General features: G+C 43.6%; 2 protein-coding genes across 2 annotated transcripts; one reads left to right on the plus strand and one right to left on the minus strand.

The window, feature by feature from the left end:
- Nucleotides 1–4,440: 4,440 nt before the first annotated feature.
- Nucleotides 4,441–10,474, plus strand: LOC104303537 (glutathione S-transferase). Its single transcript, XM_009904173.2, has 6 exons — nucleotides 4,441–4,576; nucleotides 5,631–5,682; nucleotides 5,920–6,052; nucleotides 7,114–7,255; nucleotides 9,701–9,832; nucleotides 10,162–10,474. Exons 1-6 carry the CDS (start codon nucleotides 4,490–4,492, stop codon nucleotides 10,282–10,284), a joined length of 669 nt encoding a protein of 222 aa, XP_009902475.2. The 5' UTR covers nucleotides 4,441–4,489; the 3' UTR covers nucleotides 10,285–10,474.
- A 1,474-nt stretch (nucleotides 10,475–11,948) lies between these two features.
- On the minus strand, nucleotides 11,949–20,245 carry TMEM14A (transmembrane protein 14A). Its single transcript, XM_054179965.1, has 5 exons — nucleotides 20,198–20,245; nucleotides 18,854–18,939; nucleotides 16,699–16,800; nucleotides 13,537–13,624; nucleotides 11,949–12,545 (listed from the first exon to the last, which is right to left on the minus strand). The coding sequence occupies exons 2-5, from the start codon at nucleotides 18,927–18,929 to the stop codon at nucleotides 12,506–12,508; spliced, it is 306 nt and encodes a 101-aa protein (XP_054035940.1). The 5' UTR covers nucleotides 18,930–18,939; nucleotides 20,198–20,245; the 3' UTR covers nucleotides 11,949–12,505.
- Nucleotides 20,246–21,766: the final 1,521 nt, after the last annotated feature.

Below are 21,766 nucleotides of genomic sequence, written 5' to 3' on the forward strand. Positions count from 1 at the left end.
AGCTTATTGAGGAAGGAGGGGTCAGATTGGTGTCAGGCACATATGCGACCTTGATAGGTAAGGCTTCACCTTTATATTACAAATTCAGTTCAATAGAAGTTGTACATTACAATCACTTACATGAAGCTCTACTGCTGTGACCAAGACAATTGAACATAACAATATGCACTTTATTTAAACTCCTAATCTAAGTATGTAGATGCAATGGGCAGTGCCCTAAACTCAACTAATGTCTGAGTAACTCAGGGCACTGAAACTCTTGCTAACACTGATAATTTCTTTATAACCAATGCCATGTGGCTGGAACCAGATTTTAGCATCAAGAATGGAAGAAAAACATTCTCCTGCAGCACAGCAGGGTGAGTTGTTGCAAGAGCTCTTTTGTTGCCGCTTCAGGGAAGCGTTCGGACAGCGCATGCGGCTCCTGAGAGTTGCCAGAAACTTGAGACAAGAACTTTGGCCAAGCTGCTGCCTCTGCCCTGCCGGCTCCCCGGCACAGCCGGCAGCGTTTAAAGTACTGCGCACGGACCCCGAGAGCCCTGGCGCCTGGCAGCCCAGCAGAGCGGGGCACCCCATGCACAGGGCTGTGTCCAGGCTCTTTCCACAGGCACGCCGTGGCTGTGACCCCACTGCCAGCCCGGAGGCCTCAAAGCCCTTCTTCTACCCCCTGGTTCCCCGGCCGCCGTGTCCCTGTGCAGCCGCGGTACCCTGCCACCTTCGAAATAAGCCCCGTGGAAAAAGTCGCTTCACAAGACTTCAGGGACAAAGCCGGGCTGGCTTTTTCCTCAGCTACGCCTGTAGGGCTTAGGGAAGCGGTTTAACACCGGGATGCCAAGCCACAGCGCCCCAGTGGAGCTGCCGGGGCCCGGGGGAGGGCGGGGCCGCGCCGTGGGCGGGCCGCCCGGCATAGGCACAGAGGGCAGCCGCCGGGGCTGCTGAAGCTCCTGGAGGCGGGCCGGACAGTGAGGGTAGGACGCACGCAGCTGCCTGGGCCGGGGTCTGTCGGCGGCGCGACCCGTACGTAGGTTACTGGTGGCGGCGGGGGCGGGAGGGGAGTGTGGGGTGGAATGGCCCCGCAGGGGGGCAGGGTTGAGGGAGGCGGCCTTCTGGTGGGGGTGGTCGTGGCTACGAAGTACGGCGTGTGCCCCCGAGCACCTGCGGACCGGCAGGAGTTTGTTTCCCGCCGCTGCTAGGTGCGGAGGGCAGTGCAGGGTCGGGTCGCAAGGGGAGCTGTATGCCTGGCCTCTCCAGACCACTTGCGCAGAAGGGAAGGAGACCGCCTGCCTTTCGGCTAGGGCCGACCAGCCACGGCCTCTGCCAGAGAGGGGAAAGGCGAGGTGCGGGGCAGGCCGCTTTTCACTTCTGGAGTATGCCTGAGCGCCCTGCGGCGCTTCTCCAGGGTGTTTGGCCTGCCCAGGGGTTACTCCGCAGCCTGTCTCCTGCAGCAGGGACCCGCGCCGGGCGGGGTGCTTTTGCAGAGGGGGCATTTGTGCCTGGTGCTGGGTAGGATCACCAGGGAACCCGAGGAGCAAGTGCTATTTGGAGTTCAGGCTGTAAAATCTCTCCGGGTGATTTGCCTTTCCCCTTGTTCAAACACTCCTCTTATTTTGGGTGATAGAAAGAAGGTCTTTGGAATCCAGGCTTTGCCTGAGACCCAATAGAAGACACAGCTGGAGAGCAATTCAGTCTTAAGGTGGTCCTGTGACTGATCCAGGCTCAGTGCGGGATGTGGCCTGTGCTGTAAGACCATTTTGCTTGAGCAGCCTTTTGTGAGCTGTGTTCTAGGAACAAAGTGTGGCAGAGAACTGCTTTGGGGTCTGCATCCAATTAGGAAGAAAGTTTAAGATCGTGCAGCACATCATGAGCATGCTGTTAGATTCAGTTCCGTGCTTCTCACTGGAGCCCCAGTGCCTGAATTGTTTTGGGCAAAACACTGTTTTTTTTAACGTGGTGATCACAGCGGTGGCTGTGACTCGGACAACTGAGACATTGCTAGAGCTAGGTGTAAGCTGAGCAGTGGTTATGAAGACTTGTATTTTGTACTGGGGCACCAGGTTTCTCCTGCGAGTCCAGCCCCTAGTAGAAATCCAGACCCTTTGCTATAGGTCCTATTGAAGATACCACCCACACAAAGGGCTTCAGTGGAGAAGGCCAAGTATTTGGTCTCCTTTCTCACTGTTGTACCATTTGTGCAGCGATGCTTTTGGCATTATGGACAAAGTTTCCACTTTGTGGCTTAGTTACCTACTGTGAAATCTGTGCAAGAATAAATAAATCTGCCTGTAAACAGATAAAACCTTGGCTTAACGATGAAGCAGTCTGTTAGCCTGTGACTTTGTCTTATTAAACCTGCTTCATTCTTCCAGGACCCATTAGAGATAGGAATACAGTGCTAGCTTTGTTTCCAGCACCAGGCAAGCTCACATAAGCTAATGAGTTCATATTAAGGCATGTGACTGCACTTGCTAGTGAATTTGAAAGGACAAAATGTTTCATCCCAATGCCATCATCCAGTGGGCTGACTTAATCTCCTTGCTGCTGGGGGCATTGACCAGGCCTCATCTGCTCAACAGAGGTCATAATCTCACTTGTTTGATTTTGAAGTTGCATTTTCAGAGACAATAGGATATACATTGCCATTACAGTTTAACAGTTGTTCTTATGATTGGAATGGTTCTTGAAGTTGGTGCACATTCTCAGTGATGGGTGTATTGTGATTTGGCTAATGGTCAAAATACAACTAGTTAAATACAGTTGGCAGGCCTGGTTGAAATATATGCTGGGATATGTAATGCTGTTATAAACTCATATTCATCAAGGCACAGCAGCATGGGGCTCTGAAATGTCATAATAAGGGAGGCAAAGATAATGCTGGCGTCTTGGAGCTGGTGTTCTTGAGAAGCAACTTGTTGGACATAGCACATTTTCAAGTCTGGGATGATACCAATACTGTTAACAAACCCCAACAATTAGTGAAAAGATTGCATCGCTAGTAGGTTAAAATTGGTTTTATTCAGGAATACCCTACAATTCTGTTCAGTCTGTAAAACTCGTTCTCTAATATTTTTAAAGATATGTATATGATTTAGAAGAGAAGAGAATTAACCAGGTTGGGAGAGACCGTTGAGATCATCAAGTCCAACCTATCATCCAACACTATCTAATCAACTAAACCATGGCAACAAGCACCCCGTCAAGTCTCTTCCTAAACACCTCCAGTGATGATGACTCCACCTCCCTGGGTAGCCCATTCCAATGGCCAATCACTCTTTCTATGAAGAACTTCTTCCTAACATCCAGTCTAAACATCCCCTGGCACAGCTTGAGACTGTGTTCTCTTGTTCTGGAGCTGGTTGCCTGGGAGAAGAGACCAGCCCCCACCTGGCTACAACCTCTCTTCAGGTAGTTGTAGACAGCAATAAGGTCACCCCTGAGCCTCCTCCAGGCTAAGCACCCCCAGCTCCTTCAGCCTTTCCTCATACATAGGGCTTGTGCTCCAAACCCCTCACCAGGTTTGTTGCCCTTCTCTGGACATGTTCCAGCATCTCAACATCTTTCCTAAACTGAGGGGCCCAGAACTGGACACAGGACTCAAGATGTGGCCTAACTAGTTTTTAGTAGATGCTTATTACATTCTGTCATGATACCGCCTAAACATGAGCCAGCAGTGTGCCCAGGTGGCCAAGAAGGCCAATGGCATCCTGGCCTGTATTAGGAATAGTGTGGCCAGCAGGAGCAGGGAGGTCATTGTGCCCCTGTACTCTGCATTGGTTAGGCCACACCTTGAGTACTGTGTCCAGTTCTGGGCCCCTCAGTTTAGGAAGGACATCGAGACACTTGAACGTGTCCAGAGAAGGGCAACAAGGCTGGTGAGAGGCCTTGAGCACAAGCCCTATGAGGAGAGGCTGAGGGAGCTGGGATTGTTTAGCCTGGAGAAGAGAAGGATCAGAGGCGACCTCATTGCCCTCTACAACTACCTGAAGGGTGGTTGTAGCCGGGTGGGGGTTGGTCTCTTCTCCCAGGCAACCAGCACCAGAACAAGGGGACACAGTCTCAAGTTGTGTCAGGGGAGGTTTAGACTCGAGGTGAGGAAAAAGTTCTTCACTGAGCGAGTCATTCGTCATTGGAATGGGCTGCCCAGGGAGGTGGTGGAGTCGCCGTCCCTGGAGGTGTTCAAGGGGAGATTGGACGTGGCGCTTGGTGTTATGATCTAGTTGTGAGGTCTGTTGGAACAGGTTGGACTTGATGATCCTTGGGGTCTCTTCCAACCTTAGTTACTGTGATACTGTGATACTGTGATTGTTCAAATTGCCAGAGAAATCCACAGGAAATGTATCAAGCCCAGGTACAGTCTTTGTTGTCCTTCTGCTTTCATAATCATTCAACTGTATTTGGTAGTTTGGGGTGAAACATTTTAAATGCTAATTTGAAGTGTGCTTCCAGTAAGATCATCATCTTGAATTTATCAGGAAACAAAAACTCTGAAATCATGTCGGGAAAACCCAAACTGCACTATACCAAGGGAAGGGGGAAGATGGAGTCAATCCGATGGCTGTTAGCAGCAGCTGGGGTTGAGGTTTGTATCTCTTTCTTTTTTTTTTTGTAAGAATGTAACATGATCAGATTAATTTGTGATTAAAATAAGTATTCTTTGGAATGGCTTCCCAATTACATCTGTGCTTAGAGACACGCATGTTGTGATGCAGAATATGAAGATTTGGTTGTCCTTATTTAACATATTCCATGAGCAACAGTTGCCTGGTTAAAGCATTTTAATACACAAACAATTGTTGTTATTTTCAAAAGGTGCTTTAAGCTGAGGAGATCTTAAATTGTTGCTCCAGATCTCTATATCTCTGGCTTTTAATAAGTGCCCCTTACTTCTCTGTCTCATGCTTGTTCTCCAATGAAAGACCATGTGTAGCACATGAAAAATGGTAGAATGTTACCTCCAAAGAGCTTTTTGTTCTTTGGGTCAGGACCCAAGTAGTGTAAATCAGCAAAGCTGCCCTGGAGGCAGTGGAGCAGCTATCTAGGTTCATGTAAGGTGAAAACCCTTCTAAGGCATCTCAATTCCTCCATGCAATTTTTGCTTGAATATGGTACATTGAAAGTGTTTGGGGTTTTTTATGCTGTATTGAAAATAAAAGGCTTTTTAAATGGTGGTCACTTCTAAATGTTGCTGACCGTGAAGCTGCAGAGCATGAGTGCTGAGGAAACAAAGATCTTGCCTTCATTCAAATGTCCTCAAAAACCAGCCAACCAAAAAAAGCCAGCGGGGCAAAGAGGGAGATAAATGCTGTGTAACAGAGGCATGACTTACTAAAAATTTCATGCTATTTCACGTGGTGTCAGCTGCTTTTAGTGAATGATTTGGTGTCTGGTAATTGCACAAGCAAGGAGACTTACCTTCATAATGAAAGAAGCGGGGTTTGAAGTGTAAAGCATTGTACATTACTGTGGGGTTGGTGACACTGCTGGAGCAGAGGTGAAGAATAGGAGTGGGGAGTTCAACATCATCATGAGAAGTGTGGAGAATCGCATGAAAAGGTGGAGGCTATCTTGCAGACCAGTTTCCCCTTCCCCCACTGCTTTTGGAGTGACAGTTCTTTTCAATTTTTGCTTTGCAGTTTGAGGAAGAATTCATAGAGACAAAGGACGACCTAGAAAAACTGCGCAATGGTGAGTCAGTGAACTGTACTCTAAACATAAATTTGCACCAAGGTAACAAAAAAACATCAGATGAGATTTTCGCAAGACATTGTACAAGATGTGACCTATGAAGAGAAGATTTGAGAGGCCTGCTTGCTTGTGAATGTTTCCATTCCTTGGAATTTCCTGATACATTACCAGGTCTCTTTCTCAGATTTAGTATAGCACTGCAGTAGTTGGAATAGTTTTGTTCTTTTTCTTTCCTAGATGGAGTACTGATGTTCCAGCAAGTCCCCATGGTGGAGATTGATGGGATGAAGATGGTGCAGACCAGAGCCATCCTCAGCTACATAGCAGCAAAGTACAACCTCTATGGGAAGGACCTGAAGGAGAGAGCTTGGTACAGTAACAGTGCATACTGTCCTTACTGATAGTCCCCCGTGATTTTTAACATCTAGGAGAGGATTGCTGTGAAGTATCTCCATGTAAAGGCTTATGTACATCTGTCAGTGCTTTGTCTCCTAACATCCAGGGACTGGGTGAATAGACCTTGTGACTGATAAATGTTTGTATTGAGAATATTATGGCCACCTTCAGGATTGTTTGATTTCACAGAGACCAGAAGCAATTAATTGCAGAACCTTAATACAATACTAAAAGCTAAATATGCCTGTTACGTTTTTTTCTTTTTGAACTGGAAAACAGTAGGAAGAACTACAGCTGCTTGTCTTCAGGTGTTTTAATTTCCTTTTGTCAAACTTTCCTTTCTCCTTGTAAAGAATCTTCAATAGCTGGTTTTAAAAACCAAAAAAGGCATGTTCAGTGGGTTAATGCTACTGAAAGTGAAAGCAGTATTTTCCTAATAGTACTTTACTATGTAAGATGTGGATACTTTCCATTGTCATAATTAAAGGGCTAATGCAATAAGTCCTTGCATATTCTTTCTTTAAAAGAAAATGTCATGTAGAAGTTCAGTTAAATCCTTAACCTAACTGACTGCCACTTCCAGTAAAGGATTTATTCTATGATAATAGAGGGGGGCAGCTTCAGAGATTGTGGGGATTATTATGGACTGGCATATCTGAACTGGCAATTGGCAGCTATTTGTTGCTGAGACCCCTTCATGATTAGGGCTCAAAGCTGCTTTTTATCTCTCGCGTGCTGTGGTCGTTTCTCCCACAGCACAAATGAATAGGTTATCAATGGAAAACAGCATGAATGCCACTTTAAATACATAACCTGCAGACTCTTACCTGTTGCCAACACCGTGATCCTGTTTATACAGACCTGTGCTTTGAAAAAAAATAACCTGCAATCAAAGTGGGAGAATGAGAAAACAAACTAGTGTCTTATATTACACTCACTAATAAGTGTTTTACTCAGTGATCACTTCAGCATTGTATTTCAGGAAAATAATCAAAATGGAATGTTCAGATTCTAAATGTGAAATGTTTGTTTCAGGATTGATATGTATGTAGAGGGAACAACAGACCTAATGGGAATGATCATGTTCCACCCTTTTCAACCAGCTGAAGCAAAAGAAAAGAATCTTGCCTTAATCATTGAACGAGCTACAACCAGGTACTTTCCTGTTTATGAAAAGGTAAGTGATAAATCATCAGTAGTCTGCATAGACAGTAAGGTGGGTACAGGTTCCCCCTCTACACCACACCCGTGGCCCCACACACCAACTATCAGGAATGCAAGTGCTTACAGCTCTGGAGCTGTAGGATGGAGCCAGCATTCAGCAATGTACAAGGAGGGCCACAAAATAATATTCAACTACTTTCAGTACTGAGCATCTTTGCTTTTTCTTTAAGACTCCTCAAAGAGCACACCCTACTTTTTAAACCTAGCTTGGTGGCTGATAGCTCATGGTATTTTGCATAGATGCTCTATTTAAATGTCTGTGCCAGCCTTCAGAAGTTACTGCCTGAAAGTATATATACTCTTGCTGTCCAAAGTTAAATATAATTGTGCTTTATAATTAAGGACTTAATTCTGTGATCTTTCTCAATCTCTTTGCTTTAATATATTGTACTCGGAGACTATTGCTATCTTTTCCCGAATCATTATTTGGGCATCCTTAAAACTGCACAAAATGGCTCTGCAAACAGGATGTATTTAGCATAAATGCTTAAAGCAATTATTTCCTGTCTAGCCTGCAGTAGAGTTGGCCTCCAATGAGCTACAAGGTAAAACATTGCTATGCTTGCCACCCCCAAAAAGCCCATGAGTCTTTCTTGCCTAGGTGAGAGCTGATCAGGAGGAGCTGAGTTGTTTGCTTCTGCCTGTAATGTAGTCTGGATGTTACTGGCCTGCCATTTTCTGTGACCTTGCTGTTTATTCTGTTGTTTTGTTTTTCCCATTAGGATATTCTAAATGGTTTTGGTGTTAGTATCTTGTTTGAATTGAGCTAGCTGCAATCCTTATCTCACCAGCCTGTGTCTTTAAGTAACTACTTTTTGTACGTTGTATGATTGTACTATACAGGCTTCCTCACAGTGCTTTTTCAGAGCATGGAAGGCTGTGCCAAGGGTACAAAGCTGTGTTGTTTCAGAGCACATCTGCATTTCTGGTTGAACCCTTGTTTCACAGGCAGCTGAAGGCCATTCAGAAAATACAGGACTTGATGCAATTTCACATGCCTCTTTATCAGAGCTTGGATTGCACAAATGAAATCCACAGAGGCTGCCCTGTGAAAAAAATGCACATAAACATTGTAAGCCAGTGCTGCTATAATCAGAGTTCACACAGTTCCACTGCCATGCCAAGGGAAGGCTGTGCTGAGAGCTTGATTGTACACATCAATCTTTCAAAGATTTGATGTCTGAGAAGTATTTAAGTTACTAAATACTTTAAACCCCATCAAATTTAGACACCAATATTCTCTGAACCTATGCCTGGGTGACATAAACTACTGTTCGATATGCTTTAGTGTGTAGACTTGCTGAAGGAAAGTCTTTAAAATAATCCTAGTTCACAGTGAAACTTTTCCGTGATTTTTAGCTGTTAATTTTGGTAGAACGATTAATAATTTTCCTTTTGTACCAGCTGTTTAAGTTGTTGATTGATTTAGCTTATCCAAGTTTGCAGTCACTGCATTATACAGTCCTGACAGAAAAAATCCCTAGCTATGAGGGTTCACTTTAAACACTCAGCAGCCAGGTAGAGCAGCAAAAGGTACTATAAACATTAAAGGCAATCTGGTTCTGACACTCTGTTTGGGAGTTTCCATATGGTTTTGACAGACAAGCTGTGGTGGACCTTGTTAGAGTAGTGTAGGAAGTTAACTACCAGAAGGTGTGAGCTTTGCCTCTGTCAGAGGTTATTGCCTCTGACTGGCAGATGGGACCAGAGAAGGAACTGGTTTCCAAAGTCAGACTGATTTGCACATTTGTCAGTTGTTTTAAGTGTGGCATTAGAGTAGCTTAGGCACAGACACATTTCCTTCACTTGCTCCTGCTATGAGGGTGATAGTCCTCAGGGAAAATGTAGGCTGGACAGTTGGTAACTGCTCTGAAGCCGTGCTGCAGCATTCACCATGGCTTGCCCGTTAACAGCATTAGTAGCTTTGGCAGGCTGTGATCCTTACATCAGCAATTTGCCATGAACAAATCCTTCCATACCAGATGAAGGGTGGAAGAGCTGTGTTCGTTCATACCTGTTTCAAACTATAATCTGCAATCTCAGTTTTTGCAGAAACATTTGGGAGTTCACTTAAAGGAAAAAAAAAATCAAAATATACAAGTAAACCGTGCTGACTACCTTTTCCAGTCACTTTATTCCCGTTTCTATTATAGAAGTCTTGGGGTATGAGGCTTGCTACAGCTCCCTGATGTAGAAGGTTAGAGTGAGCGATAGGTCCACACACATTGAAACATGGGAGCTGATTTAATCTTTTTGTCCTATCTATCCCTTTCTAATTTATGGGGTTTTGCATGGATTTGCCCTGCCCTGCATTTTTATAGAAATCTCTCTGTACTTAAATACCTACATAGAACTGTTACATCCTCTATGACTTTTTAAATTTGTTTGTGTTTTGTAGGCCTTAAAAGACCATGGCCAAGATTACCTTGTTGGTAACAAATTAAGCTGGGCAGATGTCCATTTGCTGGAAGCCATTTTAATGGCAGAAGAATGTAAGCCTGATATACTGTCTGCATTCCCTCTGCTACAGGTTAGTCGTCATCTCATCTCAATATGGAATGTAACATACAAATTTCACTGCCCAGTTTAAAAACAATTGATTGAAACAGGTGCTCTTGATAGCACCAGCATTGCAGATCAGAATATTCACACAGAATATTCCAAGAAAGCCAATTTACTGTGTTGTTTGGGGGTTTTTCAATGGAAAATACTGAGTGAGCTGTCTAGAAGTTGCTACTACCTTTCTTTGCTTAATAAATACGTCTGAGAAGTAAAAATCCAAGTTACCCGATTTTTAAAATACAAGGAATGAAATTATAATTTCCTCACTCTCATTGGCTTTACTGCTGCTTCTTACAGGCTTTTAAAGGAAGAACAAGCAACATCCCAACAATCAAAAAATTCTTGCAGCCTGGCAGCCAGAGGAAGCCACAGACAGATGAGAAGTTCATTGCTCTTGTGAGGAAAATATTCAATTTCTAATCATGTGGCTGCTGACGATAATACCACTGTAATCTGTTACCAGAGCTGTGCCTTTGACATGCAGACTGCATAGATGTATTCTGTAGCTTGCATCATGCAGCCACTGACTTAATTGCTGAAAAAGGATGTATGTTTAAATTAGAGTGAAAGGCTAACATTTATTTCTCTGAAATAAAATATGCTGATAGTTTGTGTTGCTTAATTCCAGTACATGCCCTCTGGGGTAAAGTGTTTCATCTGTGATTGACAACTGGAATGGGCTCTCCAGGGAGGTGGTGGAGTCACCATCACTGGAAGCGTTTAAAAAGTGACTGGATGAGGCACTTAGTGCCATGAGTTGGACTTGATCTCAAAGGTCTTTTCCAACCTGGTTAATTCTGTATTCCAGAGTACTGTAGAAAGCCCCCTCTCTCCCCCTTTATAAACTGCAGCAGAGAAGATAGTCTATAAAAATGGGGGTGTCATTTCAATTAGGCCTACAGTCTTTTGCTTTGCTCTCCAGTTGGTGTCATGGTTCAGAGCTCACCATCATCATGCTGTATTCCACTGCTGTCTGTACTTTTAGAGCTGCAATTAAAAAAAATAATTAAAACATTTAAACTTGTGATCCTCCTAAGTTTATGGGCAAAAGCAAGAATCTTATTTAATCCCCACATGACTGTCTTAGAAGCAGTTTTGTTCACTGAAAGGTCAAAATGCTTGTGTTTAATTAGCCTGGTGTGTTTTTCATCCACTGAAAGCATCTATTCCACTGCTTTTCCTTTTGCAGCTTGGCTAGGTGGTAACAGTGAGAAAAATGCCACTTGACTCTTTCTGTAAGGTTTTACCTTCTCCAGTCCCATGCCAAGTAGTTTGGGCTGCTCAGGAATTGCAGCAAAAGCTTCTGGGTTGCAGTTGAGCATGGAGGCTACCCCATCACCCTGCCCCTATAGCTCCTTCAGGGACTGCACAGAAGGCCCAACTCTAGAGATGCTCAAAAATATAACATATTCATGCTTTTGGGATCTGGAGTAGCAGCAGCTGCAGGCTGGCTTCTACATTTCAGCACTAGGTTGCCTAAACTTTCCACTGGATTTTAATATCAGGCAGGATTCAGCTCAGTACAAATATCCCAACTGGCACTGGTCACCCAAGCTTGTTATGGTACACAGCAGTTCCATTCTGACATGGCTTAAAGCTCAGCTTCAGGAGGAAATGATCCACATCTTAGGAGTCCAGCTGTCATCCCAATTTGTAGTCTGTAACATACTGCTCAATCACCTCTAAGTGTGGCAACACCTGGAGGCGACTGGTAACAGTATTGCCTTCTTTACAACATTCCAAAGCTGGAGGCTGTGGTTTGGGGTTGATTGGGGGGGATTCCACTTTTTGGTCAGTTGTGCCTTAGACAGCTGAGCTGCTCCCATTATCTTGTCACCACCTAAGCCTCTGCCAAGAACAATAAGCTTGGTATTCTGCTGCTGGCTTTGTGGAGCACTGAGAGCTGGTATATGATAGCCTTTATAAGAAAGCTCTGTTTGAAAAACATGAAGTGGAAAAGAGGAAAAAAAAAGGCAATTTTTTTGTCTTCAGTACTGCACTTGCCAGTATTTAGTTTGCTAGTGATCTGGCTGCACATTCTGTGGAGCAGAAGATAGTCTCAGCCACACTTTGGAGACTGAGAAACTAATTATTACCTGTGCCATCTAAAGTAATGCCAATCCCTGAACTCAGTAGTCTGTGTAAAAAATGGAAGCTTCACACATTTTACATTTTATTTGATCACTGATAACAGTTTTTGCATTTAGAAACAGTTAAGTGCCTGTGTTGGAAGGGAAGGTGAGTTTTCTACTACACCACAGTACAGGCCAGAATTGATTACCGAATCCCAGAAGCTACAAAATTATGGTTCAATACAATATACATTTTTACCATAAACCATTTATTTATATACTTTTCTCAGAGATACAGTGCAAGGCTAACTCAATTTTCTGGAGTGCTCAGCACTCCTGAGAGATCAAAATTAAAGAGATTCTTTGAGTTAACAGACTGCTTAAATGTAAGTAGATCAAAACATACTGCAAAATATCAGCAAATGCCAATCGTCAGTTAAGAGGTACAGATCTTTACAGGAAAGATAAATGCAATTTAAGACTTGGGTTCAAACTCCTCTTTCAAGTATGGAGAGCTTGTTCGGTATGGCTTGGCAGTCATACTTGGGTTCCTGAGTTTCCAAATTCTCTTACAGCAGCATGAAAACAAGCCTCAAAATCATCAAAAGACTGCAAAGAAAAATAGAACAAAAAAGATAAATATGCCTGTGCATGGACAAAAACAGTGAAAGTCATCATTAAATAACAGTGCATTCATAAATGCCGAACGCTAGAACCACTAGCATGCAATCTTTAAAGATGTCTAAATCTACAGCCTTTTGAAATGCCCAATCCACCTAGGCTTTAAAAAGCAATCCACAATGGAAATGAACATTTTCCAGTCTAAGTCCTGATTCTTCAATTTTGCATCTTGATGATTTGCATTGAATTTTTGCCTCCCTGTATCTCAATGGTGCAAATTGGTTAATGGTGCTGTATTAACTCTGAAGGAATAACTTTCATCATTTTTACCAGAGGATGGAGATTCTGACATAACAGTTGAAAAATATTTTGAATTACAGACTTGCCAGGGAAAAAAATCCATAAAAAGTACTCCATAATTTAATTCCAAAATAATAAATACATAAAATTGTTTTCCAGCATGCCAAAATAAACAGCAATAAAGCAGTCAGAATGGTTAGAAACATCGTAATTTGCAGTAATAATGAGCAAAGGTCTTAGATTAGGTCAAAAATGTCCTAGTTTTCACAGGTGCTGCACTTCCACTAGTTTTGCATGCAGCTTTTCTAAACCAAGTGTTGGTCTCTTTTCAGATAACTGTATTGTGTTAAATTAGATGTCTAATTTTATGCAGATGTGTTTGAAAACACTGAGGTTTACCTCAGGGTCTTCCAAGAGCCTTATCAATATACATTAATATTTAAATGCAGATCTGTCCTTTCTGTGCTGAAAAAGCCAGTCCATGTCGGATGTATATGCCCAGTGAGATGCACAAGCCACTCACTGGAGACAGGACTGTGACCTCCAGACCAATTTCACTTAAGCCATACAGTTGCTGGATGACAGTAACTTCCACTGATACTGGCTGAAATTGGATGGCAAATGGCAAGTATTTGAAAAATCAGTGAAAGCATTACATTAAGATGCTCAGTGTGTTTACCTCAGGCATGCTACTATTCCGGCTGGCATTAATTTCTTGGACCTCTTGAACCTCATTCCCATTATAATGGTCAAAAGAAAAGATGAAACTGTAAAAGACAAATCAATATATTTATGTTCTCACTTTTCCTAATGAACTATTCAGGAACATGGAGAGTTATTGAAGGTCATTGCTATATTTTGCTATGAACTGCAATTTAGTGAAACATTAGGCCAGAGATGGGGTCTGCAAAAATGTTCTTGCTTTTCTAAATACAGTGCTATGATTTCTGTCAGCTACAAATAAGGTTTTCATATGCAACAGAGTGCAAAATCCTACTCCACAAATACTAAGTTTCTCAGACTAAATTCTGACACCATTCCTCCCCCCCCCCCATCTACTTTCAAGGGGATACAAATAAGGTAGGAAGAGTCTTCATCCTAACAGTAACACATATGCTAATTTAAAGCAATAGTGTCTCATAAATCCCACCACCCTAGATCATCAGAGCTGTTTTCCAACTACTCAAGAAGCTGAAGCATCCAACTTGATCTGTTTTTATTTGTGGAGCCTGAAACACTAGACTGGAAGGTTTGCTACCTGTCTTTGCTACAGAACATCTCCATCATGACCACAAGTTCTCATTTCCTTTTGCTACGAGGGAACCATCCTTGAGGTGGGCAGCCCAAAAGGGCAACAAATGCAGCACAAACAGCAGTGAACAAACATCATGAAAGGAGTTGCAGCTTCTTGGAGGAGTTCTACCTAAAAATGGAGGCATCAATGAACTGATCAGGCATAGGGATTTCATACTAAACTCTTGACTGAAGACTGCTACATAAATGAGTGGTGAGAATACATAAAACTGTATGAGTAGCTAGCTTTGTTAAAGAACTGTCACCTGAAATGCTTCCTAGAAGTGGGTGGAGAGGCAGGATTTCTCATGGGCAGCTGGGCTTTATCATTCTTGCAACCAAAGTATTGGCAGTTATACAAATCTCTTCCCATTTTTATGGAGCAGTTGAACCATCTGGCTAATTCTCTTCAAACTCCACTGTCTATGTCTGTGGACAGTCCTGTGCTCACAGGTGTCAAGAATTAGTCTTAAGCTCACTCCAGCATTACAAAATAAGCTCTGACAGTTACAAGTATCTTAAAAACTCTACCAGCCATGCATGTGCACTCATTAAACATACCCTGAAAAAAAATCTTATGTTCCATTATCCATTGCTCTTATTTTCTGGTCCCATAGTCTTGATCCTTTCAGAAATGTATGTAGAGTGGACTATTCCACAGTATGTGTCGTGCCAGAGCCCTGAGCATATTTACAATGAATTACAAGCTACACAGCATGTTCATTCTGTAATGTTCTTTTCCAGTTATTACCATCCGGCTTTTACCATGTGCCAGTAAGTTTATAAGACATCCAACTTTTAGATGTTATTTTCAGCTAGATGCTCACTGTCTCACCTTAAATTAGTCAATAAATCACCACAAAGTCAATTCAGTAAATTGGATTCAGATCAGAAATTCGACAAATCAGGTGCATCAACTTGCACTCTAAATAGCACTACCTATTGCATACCAAACTCTGAATTTGTAGATACATAAAATTGCATTAATATAGTATTCAGGAAAGTGCAGACTTAAGTTCAGGGGAAGCAGGCAAATACCTGAAAGAATGATTTATAAAATGAGTAAGAAAATTTACCAGGAGCATCTTATTCTATGTACTCTTTGCATGTAGGACACATTACAAGAACCCTACTATGACAGTATTGTGCTGAAATATTACCTACATTACTGTAGAAGACTCTTGCATAGGTGATAAGTACTATAGCTAATTTTGGAGTTGGAAGGAGATTTTAAAATTTATTTTAACTTTCCTGACCTTTCAAAGGTTTGGGTACTTGCTTCCTTTGACGCTGCAAGTTACTCTACTGTATTTCAAGTTCAGAGCATGCAGGAACTTTCTTCCATGCACTTAATCACCTTTTCCCTTCTGCCCTAGTTGCTTTTGGCACTTCAGGAGGTTAAGCACAAGTGAAAACATTCTGATTTTCCACAAAAGCAATACACATTTATTATGGAAAGCTCCTGTGATTCTGAAAGTAGCAGATACAGGAGCCAACAACATTTTTTAAGGTGTAGACCTGTAGATGTTTCCAAGTGTGTCTAATTCTTAAGTCTTTATCCTGAGTTCTTTATTCATTTAAGAGATCTATGTATACAGAAGCTAGAAGACACCCTCTTCCAGACAGAGATACGTCAGTCTGGAAGAAATTAAACTCGGCCTGAATGGCTGACCCTTGCACAGTACTTCGTATGAATACATCCTAAGTCACTTCAGGCAAAAATTGCCAGTTAGCGCAGACCACCTGCCAGAGTGTTCTAACACTGTCCCTTTCTTAAAGGCACAGCCTCAAACGGTCACAGTGTGGCTGGTATAAAGCACAAAGCAAGCATGAACAATATACCATAAATTCCAACTTAAACTTAGAAAAAACTGCATATTCAGAGAGTCTGGATTAATGCTATTGCAAATGCATTTCTGCATGTGAAACCACAGCCTAAGCCACCTCTGCTAAAACAATGAGACAAGCTCCCAATGGCTCTTATTGCAAATCAGTTGTGTGATGGTAATGTCCCTCCAAGACATTGTAGTCCCTTGCTTCCATGAGGGTTCCATGGCAAAAGTAGCTATCATGACAATTATTGCATAGTTTATATCCTGTATTTCTCAGCAGCAAAGGAAAAACCCTAAGTCAAATGATTTGTTTAATTGTGAGCTGAGGATATGTTCCAGTACACAAGACTGGATCCCACAACTACTTTACTTCTTGAATTGCATTCTAATCTGTAGTGCTAATGATTTTACCACAGTACACTCCCCTATTTCTCAACTGGATTGCACAATATTTGTAATCTTAGGTAATCATCTAATAAAAGGAGGCACTGCCAGATGGTAACACACACCTCCTGGCTTTGTGTTAATGATCTGCTTATGGTTCCACAGATAAACTACTGAATTTTGCAAGCTAAGTTGAAGTGTTGAATGCTATTTAAAAATGAACATGTAAAGCAAGGCAATACTCCAAATTTAATAAAAAAGAGAACCTTACATGCAGTCAAGGAAAGTGATTCCTTTTTTGTGATTGTTTAACTATGTAGTAAAACACTTACACAATGATATCTTCACATTTCTTGGGTCACGTGTTACGCAGTAAGCTCCATAACCAGCCACAGAACCAAACGTCAGACCAGCAACTAAAGAGATTTTACTACCTGCAAGAAACCATTGAAGTGTTATTTCTCAGTACAGCATCTGAGAGCTCTATCTTTACAAAGTAGTTCTCTCTCTCTCTCTCCCTATGGTATTATCCAAATATATTAAAAAAAGAAACAATTTCACCACAGTGTAGCTATTGCCACCCAGTATTATTTCTGTAACTGAGTCATTCTCTTATATGGCATTAGGGGCAAAGGTGACTAAATCAGAGGGAGGTGATCAGGATCTGATAATGCTTGCAATTTGGGTAAAATAAATCTTCGAAGCACAAATCTGCATTTGGCTGTTTACCATACACATCTTCAGAAGTATTTTTGCAGTTTCTCTGGACTCAGCACTTGGAAGTCTCCAAAAATGAGAGTCAATATGTATAAAAGGGTAGATTGGACAACACATGTAGTCATAAGCCTTTCAGTCTGGCATCAGTCCTGGACAAAGGAATGGTATCACAAATATCACATTTAATTATAGAACAATTGGGTGGCAATGAGGATGAAAATACAGCCTTTTAAAGTAACTCAGTACCTTCTTTCAGTGCTATTACAAAACTGACTTATAAAGCTCAGTGTTTCAGAAACACACAGGTTTCTGAATAGGTATTTGACTCAGTGCCATATGATGAAGCCCTATGAGGAGAGGCTGAGGGAGAAGGGATTGTTTAGCCTGGAGAAGGATCAGGGGTGACCTCATTGCCCTCTACAACTACCTGAAAGGTGGTTGTAGCCAGGAAGGGGTTGGTCTCTTCTCCCAGGCAACCAGCACCAGAACAAGGGGACACAGTCTCAAGCTGCGCCAGGGGAGGTTTATACTCAAGGTGAGGAGAAAGTTCTTCACTGAGCGAATCATTTGTCATTGGAATGGGCTGCCCAGGGAGGTGGTGGAGTCACCGTCCCTGGAGGTGTTCAAGAGGAGACTGAATGTGGCACTTGGTGCCATGGTCTAGTCATGAGGTCTGTGGAGACAGGTTGGACTCGATGATCCTTGGGGTCTCTTCCAACCTTAGTTATACTGTGATACTGTGATAAAAGCATAACATCAGCACAGGAGGCATTATCTGGATTAAGCTGATTCCCAAATGTTTTTAAATAAAGAATCCAGACCCTCAGATGTCATTTAGCTACCAGTCCTGTTACAGTGAATATTTTAAATCGAGAATTTGCAAGAAAACAATAATTACCAATAACAATAATAAAAAATTCTAGATTTGCCACAAGGACTGGTCAACTATTAGAGTGAAGAGAAGAAGCACATGGGATAGGCAGTGCGTGCAGCTGGGTGCAAGCAAAGTAGTACAGCAAAAGTGTTCAGAAAGTCAGATATAAAGCCACGCATGTGCGTGCAGGGAAACAGTGACTCTGAATCACAAGAATAAGGGTGGGCAATGGCCACAGCGAAAACGGATGTGCTGCAGGGCCATGTGCTTTGCAGGAGAGCTTCAGGGGAGCAGCCTGCCGTGCCCGCCTGCTCGTCCTCGGTACTACTGCGACCTCTGCCGGGACACTGTGCCCGGCTCTCGGGAAGTGACTGCAAAAATAGTGAAATACGGAAAATGTACTTTGTAGTGCATGATAACCTAAAACCTGCCTGATGATCTTAGAGTGAAACTGCACAATTCTAATAGTGTGAGATACTTAACCACCAAATCAGAATATACAAGTAAATGGTTTCCTTTCCAGTCTGCATCTGAAAATCTCAGAATCAAGCCTGGACCTCTCCATACAAAATATGCTTTAATCAAAGATCTTCTACTGTGCTCAGCACAGGAATAATTAAAGGATGTGAAAAGGCCCCAAATGTACTGAGGGTCAAATACTATAGCCCCTTTTTGCCCTGCAGACAAACTCATTAGTCAGATTAAATGCTTACACTGACACAAGTAAATCTCATGAGACTCTGCTCATCTGCAGCAGTGCAGGATGCTTTTAAGATGCAGTCATACTCATTATAGCCAAGTTTCCATGCCTTGTATTAATTATTTGCTTTCATAAAGCATAGCAATGAGGAGACTCAAAATGCTTCATTTCCAAATCCTGCTGTCCCAGTATTTACCTTTACGAGTGTATCCTACAACACCTCCAACAGCCAGCATTGCCGCATATGCAAAACCAATCCAGTCAATAGCCATGGTCCCAACTCTGGAGAAGAAAGCACACTGCAGCTGAAGACAAGCAAGTTCCTACCTTCTGATGAAACAAACATCATTACTTAAACTGTTCTAAATAACCCCAAAGTCATGTTTGACTACTGTGTCAAATATTTTAAAGGTTAAAGTGTGTCTACCAATTGTTGTATAATATTTACACTAATTGCTGCCATTCCTTGCACCTGAGTTTCTAGATATATTGTATTTCCATTAGAGAAAATTGGTATTCCGGGGATGTGACAGGCATTCTTCTCAGTCAAAAATACATGTATGCAAGCAAAAAATCTTGACACCACTCAGCAGCAATTTTGTCACACTTGTTCCACATAGGTCATCTGGGCACACACGTGCACTGGTCTTCTGAGTGCACAGCTTAGTGCATTTTAACTAGTCTGTACTTGGTGCCTCAGGCCAGGTACTTGTACTTCACCCCCAGCAGAATTTCACAGGCCTTGAAACACCAGGCAAAAGCAGGATTTTTGAGAGTCTGCTCAAAGTTTTCAGACAGATACCTTAGGCAGTCTTTGGAAAGCTATACAGACAGAAGATTAATTCTATCCATCTATACTCCTTTTGTTTCACCTTTAGATTTTGATGCATTGTCTGAAGTCAGGCTTCCGCCCTTCAAAAGGCATTTAAATTACTGTTGCAATGCTGATCCCTGATCCCTGCTTCCCTGGCTGTGCTTTGTAAAGACACAAGTGGCAGTAGACTGCAGCCTGACAAGCCCAAGCAGCACTTAGGGCCTCTCCCCAACTAGTTATAGAGGGATACACCTGTCCCCTCCTTTGTAGCTGAGCAGGTACGTCCTTGATCACAGCATTAAAGGGGTGGCTGTGGCAGGAAAGCCCGTACACACATCATTTCAGGTCAAGCCTTTAATAGTGAAGTGAGCAACTCACAGCGAACACCACCACAGCAAAACAGGCCGATCTAGAGGACCATGGCATCCCCAAAAACGGTCTTAAGGGTCCCCAAAAGGTCTTAAGAGGCCGGGGCCAGGCTGAAAGCCCGGCCTTTGATCCGCTCGGCCTTTAATCCCCACGGCCTTCGTGGCCTAGGCTGGCGGGCCGAGGCGGAGAGCAGCCAGCCGCTCTCTCTCGGTTGGGTATTTCCACCCCTTGTCCCACCAGCCCGCCGCGCCCCTTCGCGTCTCCCGCAGCTTGTCCCTCGCCACAGCTCCCTCGCCTTCGCTCCGTGCAGCCCCAACGCTTGCTTCGCCCGCCCTCCGCAGCTCGGCCCCGCCGTACCTCGTCCCACAGCGCCGCGCCCGCCCCACCGCCTTACGACCACCCCCGGCCCCGCCTCCCGCGCCGTGCAGGCGCCGTGGGGCATCGCGGGCTGGGCGCTGCGGGCTCGCTGGTTTTCTGGTGGCCGTGTCACGTTCTCTGCCCGGCTTCTGTCCCTCGGCGGGCCTGTGACTGGGCGAAGGGGAAGGAGGGCGCCTGCCGTCATGATAGCGACGTCGCGCCGGGGTTTCGCTACACTGTGGCTTGCGGAGCTCCTGTGCGTGGAGGGAGCTCTTTGTGAGAGTTGGCTGAGACGGGAGGTGGGGAGGCGTGCCCGTGGCTGGTGCAGGGCAGGGGGGGCTTCACACCGTGTTTGTCGGGGCTCTCCAGCAGTAGGGTTCAGGTCCTTTTGAGGTGGCTCTTTCCTTGTGAGACTGCGTCCTGCCCTCAGGTGGCGCCTTTGCCCGGATTCCACGGGCAGCGGCGTGATTCGTGGCTCAGTTTAGCCTTTTAAGCCTAAACCCGCTGCCCGTGCCCCCATTCTCATGGAGAGTCATGTCTGCAGAGCTGCTTGGTCCCAAAGGGTCGTGCCGTGCTAGTTCTCTGCATCTAGGACAGGCTGGGGCAAGAGTCTCCTGCCTGCACCCCCTCCCCACCCCCCCGCCTGAGACGCTGTCATCCAGTCCTCTTTCTCACTTCCATCTTTGAAAGTTCAGGGTTCCTTGCATGAAGTGAGACGAGCAAAGACCAAGCGCTGCTGATACTTGTTGGGGGAAACCAACAGCTGCAAACTCCAAGACTTCAACAAGTACACAAGTAGCCAATTACTGAAATTGATGTGGTTAGCACCTTGACTTTATGCCTGCTAGCCCTGTTTGCTGGAGCTATTCTACTACAAGATACTTTTGCCTTTATTTTGTCAACTTCCATAGTATTTATCTTTCTCTCACGAGAGCTGTTCTTGACCGCAGGACGTGTCCTTCAGCAGTATTTCAGGGGTGCCTGCGTGTGACATTCTCCATGTTTTCCTTGTTTCCATGAACAGCCTGAGCATAAACATGGCCACAGCAGGGAGAGATGCACAATGCCGTGTGACAGGATTTGGATACCTGCCTTCTTCAGAGGTCATTTGAAAATCCTTGCCAAAATCTTGTGTTTCCTTTAGATTTCTTTGCTGAAAGATGTGGGAGTTTTCCGCTCCAAAGAGCTTGCTGGAAAGCAAATAGGTATTCTCATTAGGGTTAATGCATTTGATTTCCACTTCTAATGTTACATTTGTTTTTTCTGTTAGTGTTTAACTGCTGTGACACAAAACCACTTCATGTGAGCTGTCCAAGCCTGTCTGCTCAGTGGAAAACAGATTTGCTCTCCTTATCTCACCAGTGTCTGTGGGAAGGAGCACTGAAGATACAGCAACTTTGGAAAACAAAGATAGGACACTTGAGGGCAGGACGGCTCCAAAATGCAAACCAAAAACAGATTCATAAGCTGAAATCCAGAAACGTTTGATTTCTTTAGGAAATATTCTGAGACTTGTGGCTCTTTAAAAGGACAGTAAAATAAACAATGAATTAAACAGAGCAAACTCGT

This window comes from Dryobates pubescens, chromosome 3 (genome assembly GCF_014839835.1).
Source record: "Dryobates pubescens isolate bDryPub1 chromosome 3, bDryPub1.pri, whole genome shotgun sequence".
Classification (NCBI taxonomy): domain Eukaryota; kingdom Metazoa; phylum Chordata; class Aves; order Piciformes; family Picidae; genus Dryobates; species Dryobates pubescens.